This window comes from Schistocerca gregaria, chromosome X (assembly GCF_023897955.1).
Source record: "Schistocerca gregaria isolate iqSchGreg1 chromosome X, iqSchGreg1.2, whole genome shotgun sequence".
Lineage (NCBI taxonomy): Eukaryota > Metazoa > Arthropoda > Insecta > Orthoptera > Acrididae > Schistocerca > Schistocerca gregaria.
Genome location: NC_064931.1, coordinates 398,050,237 through 398,070,836, shown reverse-complemented (window position 1 = coordinate 398,070,836; position 20,600 = coordinate 398,050,237). Strand labels below are relative to the sequence as shown.

The 20,600-nt window shown below is 43.9% G+C and overlaps 1 protein-coding gene across 1 annotated transcript in view; it reads right to left on the bottom strand.

The window, feature by feature from the left end:
- The window catches only part of LOC126298092 (protein enabled homolog), a 121,943-nt gene that overhangs the window by 66,004 nt on the left and 35,339 nt on the right, over nucleotides 1-20,600 (bottom strand). Inside the window, exon 2 of the mRNA XM_049989408.1 lies at nucleotides 18,605-18,866. Coding sequence (XP_049845365.1) covers nucleotides 18,605-18,866 — 262 coding nt within the window. The remainder of the gene's footprint in view (nucleotides 1-18,604; nucleotides 18,867-20,600) is intronic.

The window sequence follows — 20,600 nt, the reverse complement described above, 5'->3', positions numbered from 1 at the left end:
CTACTTTCTCCATTCTGTATTCTACAGACATGAAAAGCGAACTCCCAGCCACAAGGACGGAATTCAGATAACGTCTCAACGTGAGTACAAGGCACAAGTCTTGTCGGCCCTATCTTAAACGTTGCAAAAACATTTCCTCTTTCTTCTCCTCCCACCTTCTGAGGAGGCAGTGCCGTCAAAGACGGTACGGAATCTGCGGCCTTCGGAAATACTAAATGCGTCTTTACCGTTTCATTAGCCATTACGTCTGAAACACAATAAACCTTATTGATAACTATCTGTGCAACCACCTAATTAGCTACAACAAAATTAGGGTCGGCAGTTGTATGCACTCTGCTAGACGCAAAACTCATCGGCACATGCACTTCCCTCAACATCTGGTCGAGGCTGCAGAAATTCGCAACCTCTCCGCTAGGGAATACCTCACTAATTATTCAAACAACAAACGAGGAGAACAAAACACTATGACGACAAGGACACTTAATCAAATTCTATCCTAACACTTACTGTTACTTAACTTCTCCCATTGAGCGGCTACTCATGAATATTACTTTACGTGCTTAAACGCACTGAGCCACATTTATTGCTCGAAATGAAATACATTGCCCATTCGAAACGCAAAAACTACCACAAAACTCCGACTTCTCGACAAAACTCATCTTCCCCTCCTAAGAAGCTACGCATGCTTAACACCTTGTACACTTCCAGACAATGAGCCTCACTCATTGATGATAGGCAAAAGTAACGTTCATATTTACACATCCTCAGAACACAGTCAGAGTTTACTTGACACATGTCACACATGAAAATGGAACTGAAAAGCTGCTAAAAGTTGCACTTACTGGATGTGATACTCACAGGGAGATACTGGTTCAACTGGCTCTGAGCACTAGGGACTCAACTGCTGTGGTCATCAGTCCCCTAGAACTTAGAACTACTTAAACCTAACTAACCTAAGGACATCACACACATCCATGTCCGAGGGAGGATTCGAACCTGCGACCGTAACAGTCGCACGGTTCCGGACTGCGCGCCTAGAACCGCGAGACCACCGCGGTCGGCCTCACAGGGAGAAAAATAGAACACTCAGCACACTCACCCACTGCACACTGGTGCTGTGTGTCGACTAAACTGCAACCCTAAGGTAGTCCAGAGTCATCGTCTCTAGGGATGGTGGCTGGTAATGTTCCCCTATCACTGAAATTTGCACGTGACACACACACCTCTGACATCAAAAGTGGAGGTCCAGGATGGATGACATCTACACGCGTTGTTGAGGTGGTGGATTATTGTCGGGACGATGATCGATGGGTGCTCATAAAAACTTCACTATTAGTTATACATTTTACAGAAGAACAAACTAGAACATTCTGTAATGCAACGTCCTCCATAGTATGTGCTGAAGACAGCTAGTGTTACGAAACTGACGCAACAGTTAGCCATGGTCTCAAACGACTGCCTTCTATGTCTGAAAGCTTGTTGCACGTGGTAGTTGGCCCACAGGCTGGAAGTTGCTACGCTTACAGCACTGACCTTAAAACCAGCAGCGGGGGCCCACAGTTAGTGGAGGCCAAGTCCCATGGTGGCTGCTTGTAGCCTCATGTCGCCACGTGGAGCGGCATACATCTCTCCTCTTAAATAGTAGCTAACAGACTGAGATACCTTTGACCGAAAATAATGATAATTTATGTTGGGACAGAGAGGGCCTTCTATGTAAGTCACAGCTTGTAACCATGTAAACCATAAGAAGTTTGTTGACTGGATGTGTAGTTACTGGCCTACCAACGCCTTACTGCTGTGTCGTCGTTATGGTGGTGCCAGCCGCTTTCCTGGAGCACAATGTTGGAATTTGTTAGTGGCATTGCTGCAGCGAACTCAGATTGGAATGTATACTTCAGAGACAGGTTGGACAGTGAAGGAGGAGGCATGTTTATAGCGATAAGACGTGGAATAGTATCGAAGGGAATTGACGGAGGTCCGAAATATGAAATAATTTGGTGAAGGTCACGGTTAAAGTAGGGTCAGACAAGGTAATTGGACGTCTCTATAGGCCTCCTGGCTCAGCAGCTGTTGTGGCTGAGCACTTGAAGGATAATTTGGAAAATATTTCAAGTGGATTTCCCCACCATGTTTTAGTTCTGGGTGGAGATTTTAACTTGCCGGATATAGATTGGGAGACTCAAACGTTCATAACGGATGGCAGGGACAAAGAGTCCAGCGACATTTTTTTAAGTGCTTTATATGAAAACTACCTTGAGCAGTTAAGCAGAGAACCGACTCGTGGCGATAACATATTAGACCTTCTGGTGACAAACAGTTAACGCAGAACAGGGAATCAGCGATCATAAAGCGGATACTGCATCGATGCTTTCAGACGTAAAGAGAAATATTAAAAAAGGTTGTGAAGATTTTTCTGTTTAGCAAAAGTGACAAAAAGCAGAGTACAAAGTACCTGATGGCTCAACATAAAAGTTTTTTCTCAAGTACAGATAGTGTTGAGGATCAGTGGACAAAGTTCAAAACCATTGTACAATATGCGTTAGATGAGTATGTGCCAAGCAAGATCGTAAGAAATGGAAAAGAGCCACCGTGGTACAACAACCGAGTTAGAAGACTGCTGCGGAAGCAAAGGGAACTACACAGCAAACATAAACATAGCCAAAGCCTTGCAGAAAAACAAAAATTACGCAATTCGAAAAGTAGTGTGAGGAGGGCTACTCGAGAGCCGTTCAATGAATTCGAAAGTAAAGTTCTATGTACTGAATTGGCAGAAAATCCTAAGAAATTTTGGTCTTATGTCAAAGCGGTAGGTGGATCAAAACAAAATGTCCAGGCACTGTGACCAAAATGGTACTGACACAGAGGTTGGCAGACTAAAGGCCGAAATACTAAATGTCTTTTTCCAAAGCTGTTTCCCAGAGGAAGACTGCACTGTAGTTCCTAATCTATATTGTCACATAGATGATAAAATGGTAGATATCGAAATAGATGACAGAGGGATAGAAAACAATTAAAATCGCTCAAAAGAGGAAAGTCCGCTGGACCTGACGGGATACCAGTTCGATTTTGCATAGAGTTCGCAATGGAACTTGCCCCCCTTCTTGCAGCGGTGTACCGTAGGTCTCTGGAAGAGCGTAGCGTTCCAAAGGTTTGGAAAAGGGCACATATGATACCATTTTTCAAGAAGGGACGTCGAACAGATGTGCAGAACTATAGACCTATATCTCTAGAGTCTATCAGTTGTAGTCATTAGTTGTATAATGACTTTTCTGGAGACTAGAAATCTACTCTGTAGGCATCAGCATGGGTTTCGAAAAAGACGATCGTGTGAAACCCAGCTCGCGCTATTCGTCCACGAGAGTCAGAGGGCCATTGGAACGGGTTCCTGGGGAAGATGCCGTGTTTCTTGACTTCCGCAAGGCATTCGATACAGTTCCCCACAGACGTTTAATGTACAAAGCAAGAGCATATGGACTATCAGACCAGTTGTGTGATAGTATTGAAGAGTTCCTAGATAACAGAACGCAGCATGTCATTCTGAATGGAGAGAAGTCTTCGGAAGTAAGAGTGACTTCAGGTGTGCAGCAGGGGAGTGTCGTAGGACCGTTGCTATTCACAATATACATAAATGACCTCGTGGATGACATCCGAAGTTAACTGAAGCTTTTTGCGGATGATGCAGTGGCATATCGAGAGGTTGTAACAATGGAAAATTGTACTGAAATGCAGGAGGATCTGCAGCGAATTGACGCTTATCATTTAGCTACAATATAGCAGGTCAACAACTGGAAGCAGTTAATCCCAAAAATTATCTGGGAGTACGCATTAGGAGAGATTTAAAATTTAATGATCATATAAAGTTGATCGTCGATAAAGCAGATGCCAACAGATTCATTGGAAGAGTCCTAAGGAAATGCAATCCGAAAACAAAGGAAGTAGGTTACAGTACGCTTGTTTGCCCACTCCTTGAATACTGCTCAGCAGTGTGGGATCAGTACCAGATAGGGTTGATAGAAGAGACAGAGAAGATTCAACGGAGAGCAGCGCGCTTCGTTACAGGATCGTTTAGTAATCGCGAAAGCGCTACGGAGATGATAGATAAACTCCAGTGGAAGACTCTGCAGGAGAGACGCTCAGTAGCTCGGTACGGGCTTTTGTTGAAGTTTTGACACCATACCTTTACCGAGGAGTGAAGCAGTATATTGCTCCCTCCTACATATATGTCGCGAAGAGACCATGAGGATAAAATCAGAGATATTAGAGCCCACACAGAGGAATACCGACAATCCTTCTTTCTACGAACAATACGAGACTGGAATAGAAGGGAGAACCGATAGAGGTACTCAAGGTACTCTCCGTCACACACCGTCAGGTGGCTTGCGGAGTATGGATGTAGATGTAGATGTAGAAATGGTGTTTGATCGGCTCTGAGCTGGCCGATTCCCAAGATCTTTTGCAACAGGCATGGTAACATCAAAATTTTACTCACTAGCGCCGAAAAATAGTGGTGGCACTGCAGATCGAATAACTGATGATAAGATACTGAGTCGAAATAGGGAAAACAAGAAATTCATGGCACAACTTCGTTTCATAGGGCATATCTTGAGGCATCAAGGAATTGTCAGTTTGGTAGTGGAGGGAAGTGTGTATATGTGGGTATTGGGGATGGGGAGAGGGGTGTTAAAATTGTAGAGGGAGACAAAGTCTTGAATACCGTTAGCAGGTTCAAACTGATGCACATTGCATTAGCTTTGCAGCGCTGAAGAGGCTTGCAGAGAATAGAGTAGCTTGGGCAGCTGCATCAAACCAGTCTTCAGACTGAAGACGACAACAACGACATTGAGGAAGGGGCGTGAGGGAGAGGTAGTCTTCGGGTCCACAATTTTGCAAGTTCTTTACTGGGAGAACTCACGAGTGACATAGATCTCGTGTGATCCAGCGCCCTCGGCTGTTGACATGGCAAAACACATTTCTATATTAATGGCGCTGCTCATTCTCGTATGAAAAAAGGTATTTATCTTTCAGTGTTAGCCGTAGCAACGAACTGATGTAGGTGTTCTTGTAGTATTTTGTTGTTGTATACAGATGCGTCTCTGGTATGACGTTAAACTGCAACCATACAAGTAGTGCCCACAGTATAAGTGGTCCCTATCCAACAATAGCAATAACCTCTCTGGTAGGTGGATGAGCGAGTGGAAGTTGTGAGCTTCACTGTTACCTCGCCTCCTTGCGAAGGTGATAGAGAATGTAAAGAAAATAGTCGTCATCACCTACCACTTACCAGCAGGTAATCGGCTCAGTAATGTCAATTGAATTAACTGCGCAGTGCTTGTTGATTTCTGTTGTTAATTCTTATTACCCCAGGATGGTGTTCGAGAGAAACGCAAAGTCACAGATGCGGCTCCAATGTAATTTTCACAAGGCAAGTGCATAACGCGATCGGTCAATCGAATTTTGCTATATAGTTTATTGAGTATCGGATTTCGTTTTTTAAAAACTGTAGGTTCTTTGGCGCACCATAAATGATCTGATAAATTGATAATCATTTTTTGAATCACACTAATGGCGGACGGGTTCCAAGTCAGTAGTTTTGCATTTCTTTTACGAATAGCTGAATACAGAGCTGATAAAGGCATTAATACAAAGAGATATGTTTAGTTTGTTAAATTAATACATCTGAAAGGTATTAATTTAAATATACTTAAATACGACGGGCGTTTGAAAAGTCTGTGCAAAGTCCGAGAGATGCCACCACCGGCGCCTATCGAGGTCATGTTTATTTATTAGCATCTTTGGAAAGAACGCACACCACGTTTGAGCCATATTGGTCCATTTCTTTTGTGTTTGGCATTCTTGTGAATCAAGGAAGTCGAGTGATTGTCAAAAAATGGAAGAAAAATAATTTCGTGTGGTGATTAAACTTTACTTTATGAAAGGCACAACGCCTCAGGAGACTAAAGAGAAGCTTGATAAACATTACGGTGACTCTGCGCCATCGATTAGAACAGTTTATAAGTGATATCAAAATTTTAGGAGTGGCCATATGGGCACAAGTGATGATAAACTTTGTGGACACCCTCTGGAGGTTACGACTACAGAAATCATTGATAAAATCCATGATATGGTGATAGATGTCAGAACATATTTTGCAAGATCATTTGTACATGAGAAAGCTATCCGCAAGATGCGATCAGCGATTGCTCATGCTTGACCAAAAACGGAATTGTGTGAAGTGCTGCAAGGATGGTTTGCAGCTGTTCAGAAGAATCTGTAGGACTTTGAGCGTCGTTTCGTAACTGCGGATGCAACATAGATACATAACTATACTCCTCAGACCAAACAACAATCTAAACAATGGGCTACCAAGGGAGAATCTGCATCAAAAAAGGCGAAGACCATTCCTTCGGCCATAAAGATTTTGGCGACTTTCTTTTGGGATTCGCAAGTGATAATCGTCTTCCAGTATCTGCAAAAGGGTATAACTATTACAAGTGAATATTATTCATCATTTCTGAACCGTTCTTTTCCATCACGAGAATGCACCTGTAAACACCTCAGCAGTTGTGGTTGCAAATTTATGGAAATACGATTCCAATTCACATCCCCCCCCCCCCCCCCCCCCCCCAACCTATTCCCCAGACTTGGCACCCTAAGACTACTATTCGTTCCCCAAATTGAAGAAATGGCTGACACGGCAAAGACTTTATTCAAACGAGGAGGTGATTGCAGAAACTATTAGCTATTTTGCAGACTTGGACAGGTCCTATTGTTCGGAAGGGGTCAACAAATTAGAACAGCGATGGACGAAGTGAATAAGTTTAAATGGAGACTGTGTTGAAAAACAGAAGATGTTCAACCCAAACATATAAGCAATTTGTTTTTATGCTTTTCAAACGTCAGTCGCATTTTCATAGTTCTTAAGAGTTAACAAGATAGCTGCATACATAGCGAAAGCTGAAGAACAAAGAACGACATGAAACAGGAAGGCATCTGCTAGCTGATCGCAGAACAAATGTGAAGGCTTCTCTGTTCTTCATGATCGTAGAAAGTATTACATGTACTTATTAACATTTGTGGACTTTCTGGTACACACATATTTCTTAAACATAACGAAAGAGAATTTTTCTCGATGTCTTACGTTTTCCTACGATGTATTTGACTACGACACTGGCTATTGCATGAGTAGTCATTCAAGTCGTCAGTACAACAAAATTTCAAGATTGGTGTATACAAGAAAAAACAATAGACAATTTGAAATGTTTAAATAAACAGTTTGACAAATAATTTTCATTGGCACATGAGATATTTGTACAAGACAGAGTAACTTAAAATTTCAGAGGAATCATTGTTCCGAGGATAAAAGGTTAAGTCAGTTCAGGGACGTGTCTCTAGTGCACTTTGTAGCAGAGGTGGGCATCGAGCGCGGTTCTTCCAGGACGAGCGAGCCTTGTCCCGCGCTGCCGGTTCAGCCGGAACAGCCGCATCGAGTCCGACAGGCAGCACGGTGCAGAGCCGTGCACAGAGGGCCGGCCCGCGAGATGCGTCCGTACTGGACTACAGCAGACTCCGGCCGAGCGAGTCCTGACGTCACCTGAAAGGCGGAGCAGTGCTGTTGCGAAAGAAACTGTATGCCACGGCCTCAACCCACGGGCCGCGCACTCACTGCTCCGCACTGAGCGAGCCCGTGACGTCACTGCACCAGTGCCTTGCGCTAGCACTGGCGTGCTGCGGCCTACGGGCTGTGGGAAGTGCTGCCCGCAGTTGCGAGCTACGGGCTGCGAGCGGTGAGTGGAGCAGTGTTCAGTGGAGTGGTGGGATTTCTACATTTGTGCCGTAACGCACAAAATGAGTTCGGAAACTAAACGTGGTCTGAAGAGGAAGGAGCGCATGTCAAGAAAAAGGGAAGTAAAAGAAAAATTAACCAGTGATGAGTAGAGAACCACACAGCTTGAAGCAAATCTTAAAAGTTCAGTTTGGACCGTGTCAAAGCCTAGTGTGAATGGCGTTAGGTAAACAGTCCCTTTTGTTTGCAGTTCGCTGTCCTGTGAATTTTACTCTATTGCTGAAGGGTCAAGTGGCACTTCACACATTTCTCGCCATCCATGAGCGTCTAATAAACAAGGGTCTTATGTGGACGAGAAACGGCTTCCTAAACCTGCTCAGGAGGTAACTGTCGATAAACGCGTGGCTATGTGTGCATGAGACGTAAGGTCGTACAGAACAATAAGATGTGAGGGTTCGTTCACTGGACTCTAAGATCTCGCATTTTCCTTAAAACTCAGTTTCGAGATGAATCAAAAACGCTCGGTAACATTATAAGTGGGTAGTTTAGACGATTTATGTCTCTTGGTATCCAACACTCTGCTTTGAGAAACTTTCATCACACAACTGATCAAGATATCAACATTGTCGTTGCACAGCGCGATTATTCACGATTGAATTGTTCCTGCCATATGCTAAATACAGGGCTACGAAATAATTTTGATGCGGAGTATATATTCGTCAATTGGCCATACGTTCATGGTCTTTTGACTCCTGCGATAGAACGCGTCACAAACGTAAAGAAAAGGAGCCTTCTTAATGCTCTTGATAGATCACTGTGCCAGTCTAACGATACTCGCTGGAATAAGCACCTGACAATGTTAGAATGTGTTTGTGCGAGAAGCTCTCTGAGAAGAGAGAATTAGCCCAAAATGAAGGAACTGAAAATACGCTGATGAAAGAATGTTTTCACGTTATATATACTATTCAATTACTGTAATTCTTATGGGCAATCGTTTATTTTTTAGCTTTTAAAAGATAATACCCTTATCTTGTAGCTCTTCAAAGCGGCTTCCAAGGAATTAAAACTGGGGAAATCACCTACACGTTAACCAACATATCACTTACGTAAAGAAAAGTGGTCTTCTTAATGCTCTTGATAGATCACTGAGCAGTCTACGATACTCGCTGGAATAAGCAGCTGACAATGTTAGAATGTCTTTGTACGAAAAGTTCGATGAGAATGGAGAAATAACCGGAACCGAAGGAACTGATATCATGCTGATGAAAGAACGTTTTACGGTATGTATGCTATTCTATTAATGTAATTATTATACGCATACGTTTATTTTATAGCTTTTAAAACATAATGGTTTTTGTAGCACTTCAAAGCAGCGTCCAAGCAATTAGAACTGGAGAAATCACCTACACTGCACCTTCTGTTGACATAGACGATGACAATGTTGAAGCATTTGAGTCAGGCGCCCCAAGACAGAGTAGCTTCTGAAATTGGACTTTTACATAAACGTCTCAAATTATACTTAGATGAAAAGCTATTTGTCCTGAGATGCTGTGAGGAAGCAACTTTCCTCTAGCGACCAATCATCATTTAAAAATGGTATCTGAAGATAAGAGGCGTAAAGTCATTAAAAGGATACAATAGTTTTACTTCCTCATACTTCCCCAATCCCACAATTCACTAACGATATTTCCCATTACTGCATCTCCAACCTTCCTTTCTCATTGATCACGCTAGTGGGTTCAAACGGAACTGGCTTACCTTTCAATCTATCAATAGTTATCTCAATGTACTCTACTCTTATGGAAGTTACAAAAGTAACATTTAATATTCTGAAATAGGAGATACGCTCATTCCTACATGTTCCTCCACAACTAGTAACACGTGAATCCTTGGGAATCCATGTTGTCCTAAACGAAAGTTTGAATTTTTTTCCATATATGCACTGAAATATGAATTTTGCTGTCCTCAGGTAAAAAGAAGAGAGTTATAATGAGGCTGGACATGTATTTCACTGCCCCACAACATCAAAAAACAAATCTTATTGAAGCACATAAATTCTGTTACTCCAGCCGCTGGGTTACTAGTTGTGCAATGGGAAGATGGAAGTGAAACATTATGGTAGCCTACACTCGATGTTATTCACCATCTACACCGAATAAGCAGTAAAGCATACAAGGATAAATTTGTAAACAGAATTTAATATCAGGGAGAAGCAATAAACATTTTGAAATTTACCGGCGACACTGCAATTCTGTCAGAGACAGCAAAGAACTTGGAATAACAGTTGAGCGGAATAGACAGTGCCCTGGAAAGAGAATATGAGATAACCCTCAATGGATCTAAATGAAAGGTAATGGAACGTAATCGAATTAAACCTAGCAGTACCAACGGATTTTCCATAACGTGTACTACGAAAGGGGGGCGTAATATATAACCAACAAAAAGATTTATGGGTTTCGAAATTTTCGTTGTCTTTTACGCACAAGATACTTTTTATAGATACACTTATGTGTAAGATGTGTCCTAAACCTGAAAATATGAATATCACACCGGTTCTGAAAATTCGCATCCACAGACAAGACCAAAATTTGTACGTTAAGTTTTACTGAAAAATTTAAAACAATTACGGAATCTGGTAGAAGACATAATTAAAAATCAGAATTATATTTTTTTTCAAAACGTTAAAATATAATGTACATGACCAGATTACAGTGTTCTGGAAAAGTAGCCATCACCCTTGGTAATGCGAGGGTTACATCAGGTATTGTTAAGGGAATCAGATTACGCAATGAGACACTAAAGGACAATTGGGCATAAAAATAACTGATGATGGCCGAAGAACAGGGAATATAAAATGAAGACTGGCTATAGCAAGAAAAGTATTAGTGATGAAGGGGGATTTGCTTACATCGAATATAAATTTAAGTGATAGGAAGTATTTCCTGAAGGTATTTGTGTGGTTTCGTAGATGCTACTCCAGGCGGGTGTAAAAATGAATGTGCGCAATGGAAAATACTGAACGCGAAAATGAAGATTTTGCCTTGTCTGACTACCCCCCGAAGCAGATCTTAGGATCTCTCCACAGTGATAGTATTTCCTCCTTCTTGCTGTTTAACATATAAATTACAACATAAAAATAAATGAATGATTAAGGGAACAAGTAACTACTAAATAATAAAAGTCATTTCTGCTTATACATTTACTGTAGATTAAAACCCCTTTATATATTACAGATGTTTACATGTCGATGTGCAATAGACATCAGAGATACAAATGAATTTCCTGATTAATATTATTGACCAGCTGCACAAATCTGCCCCTTTCTATGGCTACGCGATCTAATATAAATAACGCGAGATGATTGACATCATCTACATACCAAACACTAGAAGACACTACTTTCAAAGATGATCTACAGTGGTGTGCAACGTCAGTGGAAATGAAATTTACATGATCGCACCTGTCTAGCTTTATAGCCCTAATAAGCCGAAGCAATTAGCAATATCACCGTATGTACTGCGTCCTTTGCGTCGGAGTGATGGTTCTCGCGCACGTCTGCGACGATGGAAGAACTCCAGCCACAAAATAATAAACTCATTCAAACACTAGGACTGCAGAAGGTGGTCCTTTGACTAATATAATGGAATACTATCTTCTCCTCTCTGTGTCCTACAGATAAATAACGCGAATTTCAAATCACAAGGACGGAATTTAGCTGCCTCACCGTCAGTATTGACAGAACAAGTGCTCTCAGTCGCTGAACGCTGCGTACTCAACAACGACTCTCTAACCGGAGGCGAAGAGTAGTATAAGTTATCAACACCTTTGGCCCCCTTAAGATACTTTCCAGTGCCTTGTGTCACTGTATCATGCAATTTAAGCCTTAGTGATTTTGCCCTCATTTATCCGATCATGATAAGCGAACCTTACGACATTATTTTACTGGTAAGAGCTTCCCCCCGCTTGAATATTATGTCCCCGAGTTCCACCGCGAGTCACCGAAAGTCAGTTTCGGCATTATGCTTGATGAGAAAGTCTAGCCCTGGGATTGCACAGCAGCCTTCCCCTACATCACCCATTACACTGCAAGTGTTGTCACTTTCGTCAATCACCTGGTCCAGTGGCAAAAGCCTTTTCGGGCCTATCCTAAACCTTGCAAACACATTTCCTCTTTCTTCTGCTCCCACCTTCTGAGGGGGCAGTGCTGTCACAGGCGGTGCCGAATCAGCGTCCTTCGGAAATACCAAATATGTCTGCACCATTTCAGTACAGTGCTAGGTGGCGCAGTGGTTAGCACACTTGACTCGCTTTCGGGAGGACGACGGTTCAATCCCGCGTCCGGTCATAGTGATTTAAGTCTTCCGTGATTCCCCTAAATCTCTCCAGGCAAATGCCGGAATGGTTTCTTTGAAAGAACACGTCCGACTTCCTTCCCCGTCCTTACCTAATCCAATGATACCGATGACCTTGCAGTTAGGTCTCCTCCCCCCCCCCCAAACAACCCCAACCATTTCAGTACCCAAAACATCTGCAATACAGTCAGCCTTATTGATAGCTCTCTGTGCAACCTCCTAAGTATCAACAGCAAAATTACGGTCGGCAGTAGCACTCTGCAAGACGCTAAAATCATCGGCAGGTGCACTTTCCTCCACATCTGGTCCAGGCTGCAAAAATTCGCTACCTCTGCCAGGGTATACCTCACTAACTATGCAAACAACAAACGAGGACAAAAAATCAGTACAACGAAAAGGACACTTAATCTCATTCTACCCTAACACTTACTGCAACTTAACTTCTCCACGTGAGCGGCTACTCATGACTACTACTTTACGCGCTTAAATGCAGCGAGCCACATTTATAGCTCAAAATGAAATACATTGCCCACTGAAAACGGAGGAAACTACTACAAAACTCCGACTTCTCGACAAAACTCATCTTCTCCACCTAAGAAGCTACGCATGGTTAACACCTTATACACTTTCAGACAATTAGCCACACTCATTGATGATAGGCAAAAGTAACGTTCATATTTACACATCCTCAGAACCCAGTCTGTGTTTACTTGCCACATGTCACACATGAAAACAGAACTGAAATGCTTGTAAAAGGTGGAATGACTCGAAGTGATACTCGTAGCGGAAAAAAAGAACAGTAAACGCAATGACCCACTCCATACTGGTGCTGACTGTTGACGGAACTGCAACCCTGAGGTAGTCGAGAGTCATCGTCTCCAGGTAGGGTGGCTGGTAAGGTTCCTCTGTCACTGAAATTTAGTGGTGACACACACACTTCTGACAACAAAATGTAGATGTCGCCCCAGGGCGAAGCAGGCGGCAAAAGAGTTCCCAAGCGGCCTCACGTAAGGCCTCCCCAGTTTGTTTGACAAACAGGTTCCAGGCACTGTCTGTGGCTGACGCTATCGCTGAGCCAGATGCTGTCGCCTGTCCTGTTTCATAGGAAACCACTCAGCCTGCAAAATCCGGGCAATAGCAGTGGGTGGCATTATTGGTACATGGGAGCTCGCTCGTTAGGCGCGCTATGGGACTCCTTAGGGCCTTGCTGACAAGGCGGGTAAGAAAACCAATGTGCATTCCGTGTGCATACCGGGTGGAGTCATTCCAGATGTGGAAAGGGTCTTCCATCGATCCCACGAAGAGCACAGGGTGCAGCCACCTGCAGGTGGTTGCTCATGTCAGTACCAGTGATGTGAGTCACTTTCGATCAGAAGAGATTCTCTCTGGTTTCTAGCGGGTAACAGAAGTGGTAAAGGCTGCCAGGTTTGCTTGCAAGATGAAAGCAGAGCTGACCATTTGCAGCATAGTCGACACTACCGATCGCAGACATCTGGTTCAGAGCCGAGTGGTGGGTTAATCTGAGGTTCAGACAGTTCTGCGACAGTGTAGGCTGCAGATTCCTCGACTTGCGCCAACGGGTGGCTGGATTTCGGGGTCCGCTGAATAGGTCAGGTGTCCACTATACGCAGGAGGCGGCTACACGGGTAGCAGGGGCTTTGTGGCGTGGATTGGGCGGTTTTTTAGGTTAGAGGGTCTCGGGAAAACACAAGAAGGTTTTCAGTCTCAAAGGGTGCAAGCTGAACACAGGAAGAACGTTGATACAGGAACCATTGGTATTTTTTTTTTTTTGGGTCATCAGTCTACTGACTGGTTTGATGCGGCCCGCCACGAATTCCTCTCCTGTGCTAACCTCTTCATCTCAGAGTAGCACTTGCAACCTACGTCCTAAATTATTTGCTTGACGTATTCCAATCTATGTCTTCCTCTACAGTTTTTGCCCTCTACAGCTCCCTCTAGTACCACGGAAGTCATTCCCTCATGTCTTAGCAGATGTCCTATCATCCTGTCCCTTCTCCTTATCAGTGTTTTCCACATATTCCTTTCCTCTCCGATTCTGCGTAGAACCTCCTCATTCCTTATCTTATCAGTCCACCTAATTTTCAACATTCGTCAATAGCGCCACATCTTAAAAGCTTCGATTCTCTTCTGTTCCGGTTTTCCCACAGTCCATGTTTCACTACCATAGAATGCTGTACTCCAGACGTACATCCTCAGAAATTTCTTCCTCAAATTAAGGCCGGTATTTGATATTAGTAGACTTCTCTTGGCCAGAAATGCCTTTTTTGCCATAGCGAGTCTGCTTTTGATGGCCTCCTTGCTCCGTCCGTCATTGGTTATTTTACTGCCTAGGTAGCAGAATTCCTTAACTTCATTGACTTCGTGACCATCAATCCTGATGTTAAGTTTCTCGCTGTTCTCATTTCTACTACTTCTCATTACCTTCGTCTTTCTCCGATTTATATTGGTATAACAGTTGCAATTTGTCAGTCACAGGTTCGAATCCTGCCTCGGGCATGGATGTGTGTGATGCCCTTAGGTTGGTTAGGTTTAAGTAGTTCTAAGTTCTAGGTGACTGATAACCTATGATATTACGTCCCATAGTGTTGAGAGCCAGTTTTCAACCTAACGGTGTTCCGAAAAGATAGGCTAAACACCGTTGGCGGTGGTGTGTTTGCTGCTGTCAGAAGTAGTTTAACATGTCGCGAAACTGAAGTAGATACTTCCTGTGCGTTAGTATGTGCAGAGGTCATTGTTGGCAACCGGAATAGTATAATAATTGGATGCTTTTACTTACCTCCCAGTTCATATGATACAGTTGCTTAAAGGTTCAAAGAAAACTTGAGTTTGATTTCAAACACGTACCCGACTCATACGATAATAGTTGATGGTGACTTTAATTTACCCTCGATATGTTGGCGAAAATACATGTTTAATTCCGAAGTGTGCATAAAATATCATCCGAAATTTTGTAAACGCATTCTCCGTAAATTATTGGAGCAGTTAGTTCATGAGCCCACGCGAATGGTAAACAGTTATGAAAACACAATTGACCTCTTAGCAATAAACAATCCTGAGTTAATAACGAGCATCAAAACCGATATACGGATTAGTGAACAAAAGGTTGTCGTAGCGAGACTGAATATTGCAGTTCCCAAGTCCTCGAAAAATAAGTGAAAAATATACCTTTTCAGAAAAGCAGATAAAAATTCACTTGACGCCTTCCTGAGAGACAAACTCCACTCATTCCAAATTAATAATATAAGTGTAGGCCAGATGTGGCTTAAATTCAAAGAAATAGTATCGGCAGCAATTGAGAAACTTATAACAAATAAACAAACAAACAACGGAGCTGATCCTCCTTGGTACAATAAGCGGGTTAGAACACTGTTGCAGGTACAACGAAACCGCCGCTCGGGATTAGCCGAGCGGTCTCGGGCGTTGCAGTCATGGGCTGTGCGGCTGGTCCCGGCGGAGGTTCCAGTTCTCCCTCGGGCATGTGTGTGTGTGTGTGTGTATTTTTCCTTAGGATAATTTCGGTTAATTAGTGTGTAAGCTTAGGGACTGATCACCTTAGCAATTAAGTCCCATAAGATTTCACACAGATTTGAAGATTTTTTTGAACAACGAAACAAAAATGCCAAATTTAAACACACGCAAAATCCCCAAGATTGGCGATCCTTTACAGGAGCTCAAAATTTAGCGCGGAGTTCAATGCGAGACGCCTATAACAGTTTCCACAACGAAACTTTGTCTCGAAACCTGGCAGAAAATCCAAAAAGATTCTGGTCGTTTGTGAAGTACGTTAGCGGCAAGAACCAATCAATGTCTTCTCTGCGCGATAACAATGGAGATACTATTGAAGTCAGTGCAGCCAAAGCAGAGTTACTAAACACAGCCTCACGAAATTTCTTCACAAAAGAAGACTAAGTAAATATCCCAGAATTCGAATTCAGAACAGCTGCCAACATGAGTAACGTAGAAGTAAATATCCTCGAAGTAGTGAAGCAACTCAAATCACTTAACAAATGCAGGTCTTCTGGTCCAGACTGGATACCAATTAGGTACCTTTCCGAGTATGCTGTTGGATTTGTTCCATACTTAACAATCATATACAACCGTTCGCTCGACGAAGGATCCGTACCCAAACACTCGAAAGTAGCACAGGTCTCACCAACATTCAAGAAAGGTAGTAGGAGTAATCCACTAAATTACAGGCCCATATCGTTAACGTCGATATAAAGCAGGATTTTAGAACATAAATTGTGTTCGAACATTGTGAATTACCTCGAAGGATACCGTCTATTGACATACAGTCAACACTGGTTTAGAAAACATCATTCCTGTGAAACACAACTAGCTCTTTATTCACACGAAGTGCTGAGTGCTATTGACAAGGGATTTCAGATCGATTCCGTATTCCTGGATTTCCGGAAGGTTTTGACACGGTACCACGCAAGCTGCTCGTAGTGAAATTGCGTGCCTATGGAATGTTGTGTCAATTGTGTGACTGGATTTGAGATTTCCTGTCAGAGAGGTCACAGTTGGCAGTAATTAAAGCAAAGTCATCAACTAATACAGAAGTGATTTCATGCGTTCCTCCAAGGTAGCGTTATAGGCCCTTTGCTGTTCCTTATCTATATAAACGATTTGGAAGACAATCTGAGCGGCCGTCTTCGGTTGTTTGCAGATGACACTGTCGTTTATCGACTAATAAAGTCATCAGGAGTCCAAAACACTTAGAAAATGGGACCTACCAACTAAAGAGGACTCTACGCTACAAGTGGATACTACGCTTGCCCGTCCTCTTTTAGAATACTGCTGCGCAGTGTGGGATCCTTACCAGAGAGGACTGACTGAGCAGCACGTTTTGTGTTATTATGAAGTATGGGAGAGGGTGTCGCAGAAATGAACACGATTTGCGCTTGAAATCATGAAAAGAAAGATGATTATCGTTGCGACGGAACCTTCTCGCGAAATTCCAATCACCAACTTTCTCCTCTGAATACGAAATTATTTTGTTGACACCGACCTAAATAGGGAGGAACGATCACAACGATAAAATAAGGGGAATCAGGGCTCCTACGGAAAGATATTTTTTCCGCGCGGTATTGACATTGGAATAATGGAGAATTGTGAAGGTGGTTCAATGTGGTTCAATGAACCTTCTGCCAGGCACTTAAATGTCATTTGCAGACTATCCATGTAGATGTAGACGTACATGTGCAGGTCTGAGTTGAGGTGGTGGACTGATGTCGGGATGATGATCGATGGCTGCTCATAAAAATTTCACTATTAGTCATGCATTTTACTGAAGGTCAAACTAGAATATTCTGTGGTGGAACGTCCTCCATAACGTGTGCTGAAGTCAGCGAGTGTTAAGGAACTGACACAACAGGTGGCCATGGTCTCAGGCGACTGCCTTCTAAGCCGGAAGGCTGATTGCACCTAGTAGTTGGCATGAACGTGGCCCTCTGGCTGGAAGATGCTAAGCCACAGCACTGATCTTAAAACCGGAAGCAGGAGCCCAAGTTAGTGGAGGCCATATCTCGTGGTGGCTGCTTATAGCATCATGTCGCCTCGAGGAGCGTCATACACCTCTCCTCGTAAATAGTAGCTACCAGACTGAGACACCTTTGACTGAAAATAATTTTAATTTATGTTGGGACAGGGCGTTCTTGGTTTGCAAATCACAGCTCGCAGCCAATTAGACCAAAAGAAGTCTGTTGATTGGATGTGTAGTAACTGGCCTACAAACGCCTTTCTGCTGTGTCATCGTTATGGCACCGCCAGCCCCTTTCCTGGAGCACAATGTGGGAATCTGCCAGTGGCATTGCTGCATCTGACGTATTGGTGTTTGGTCGGCTCTGAGCTGACCCACTAACAAAGTCTTTTGCAACAGCCATGGCAATATCACTTTTGTATTCCGCCTGGAATGCCGCACATGAGTCTGCTCCTGTAAAGTGAAAGGTTGGCCGAATGAAAGAAGTGAGTAGGAGTAGGAAAAGGTGAAAATCTCTAGGTACTGCTCTTAAAAATGGTTTTACTGCATCACAATTTTAACTTAATACATAACTTTGCACTGAGGTGCGAAGCCTTAGACCCATCATAAGTAGTACATAGTCTCAATAGCAAGCAAAGTCTCCTGGCCATCTGCTCTTGATCAAAATGGGAAGAATCTGTCACGGAGCTCGTAGACCTCCACAGCAACTGTCTGTTGTAGTACCAACTTAAGAACTTTCACCTACGGCGTGGCATCGTAGCTATCGATACCACAATCACAATTTTACTCAGTGGCACCACATCCCTCCCCCCTTGAAACGACACACCGTCGTTGAGTAGGGCTTCCGACGAGGGGTGGAGGAATCCAGGGGGGCGCAGCAGACAGCGGAATTGCTAGGACGTACTTTCCACCCGTGACCCCGAATTGCTCGCGAAGGGGCGAGGAAAACGGTCCCTGGAAACCCGCCCAGGCCGCGCACCACCACTGGGTATGCTCGGATGAGGAGGCGGAGCAACGACCTCTGTGGGCCACGGCGGCGGCGGCGTGACGGCAGCCTCAGCGTACATCGGTTCCGGCACTGTGGAGGAACGCGGTGGCGGCGGCCGGAGGTGGGCACGTGGTAGCGGCGAGAGGCGCCCGTCCGTTGATGGTGACTGCAAGGCGACGATAGCAGGCGCGCCCGCTGGAGTCGTGGGCTGAGGCGGCGGAATCTGTGAAGCCTCCAATTCTGCCGGAAAACAACGAACGGCAGAAATACAACGAACGGCAGAAATCTGACGACGCCACAAACGGATACGGTTCCGGTGTCGCTTGTCAGTGCTGGAGTAACCAGAAATGACAAATAAGGCGCGGCCAAGCTAGTGAAGAACGCGTCCCTGCTCCCAGCGCTGGCTGTCAGAGAATACGCGATAGAACACTAAATCATGCGGCGCCAAGCCAGAAAGTGGCGGAGCAGCGGCAGCGCACGGCGGCGGGTGCGGCAGGAGCGACCGATGGGCGCGGTCATGTAGCAATTCCACTGAGGAACGGTTGCCGAGCGGGTGCGAGGAATATGAAGCAATGAAAGAGCAGAGCGCGTACTTGTGAGAGTGTTTGGTGCGCAACTTGCTCATCTGCGACTTAAACGTATGCACAAAGTGTTCAGCCTCGCCGTTTGACTGGGGGTGGAACAGGGCTGAGGTCAGATGGCGAATGCCATTAGCAGCACAGGACGCTTCAAACTCTGAGGACACGAATTGGAGGCCATTGTTGCGAGCTATGGGCTACGAGTGGTGAGTAGAGCAGTGCTAAGTGGGGTGGTAGGATTTCCTCATTTTTGCCGTAACGTACAAACTGAGCGAGGAAATTAATGTCGTTTGCAGAAGAAGGAGCGCATGTCAATAAAAAGGGAACTAAAAGAAATATTAATCAGTGCTCGGTAGAGAACCACACATCCTGAAGCGAATCTTAAAAGTTCAGTTTGGACCGTGTTAAAGTCTATTGTGAGTGGTGAAATTGATTCTCAAGCTGAAGGGTCAACTGGCACTTCACACATTTCTTGCCATCCATGCGTGACTATTGAACAAGGGTTTTGTGTGGACGAGGAACGACTTCCTACACCAGCTCAGGTGATAACTATTGATAAATGTGTGGCTATGTGTGCACGAGACGTAAGGTCGTACGAAACTATGAGATGAATGTCTTATGGATCTTGTTTGGACGTTAGTTGACACTGCAAAGGCCATTATACCCCACTCTACAAATGTGTCGCGGTACATGGCAGAAAGTGCTGAAAGCCTACGACATATAGATATGCCTGAGGTAATTGCTCCTGTAACAGAAGGTGAATACTCAGGAACTACAGACATGTGGACATACAGTGCGAGAAGCGACAATTATCTGACATGTACTGTCTTCTGTTTCATGGAATGGACTCTCAGATTTCGCATTTTGTTTACTACTCAGTTTCCAGATGAACCAAAACGGGCGGTAACATTCTAAGAGAATTTATCCACCACTCTACTATGAAAGACATACAGCACATGACTGATCAAGGTACAAACCATGTGGTTGAACTGCGCGATATATGCACGATTGAATTGTTCCTGACGTATGCTAAATACGAGGCTAAGAAATAATTTTAATGCGGAGTATATATGCGTCAACTGTCGTGGTATTTGCCGGCCGGGGTGGCCATGCGGTTCTAGGCGCTACACTCTGGAATCGCGCGACCGCTACGGTCGCAGGTTCGAATCTTGTCTCGGGCATGGATGTGTGTGATGTGCTTAGGTTAGTTAGGTTTAAGTAGTTCTAAGTTCTTGGGGACTTATGACCTAAGATGTTGAGTCCCATAGTGCTCAGAGCCATTTGAACCATTTTTGAAAGAAATAGTGTTTGCTCGGCTCTGAGCTGGCCCACTCCCTAGACTTTTTTCAACAGAAATGCCAACATCACAATTTTACTCAGTACCGCCGAAAACAAA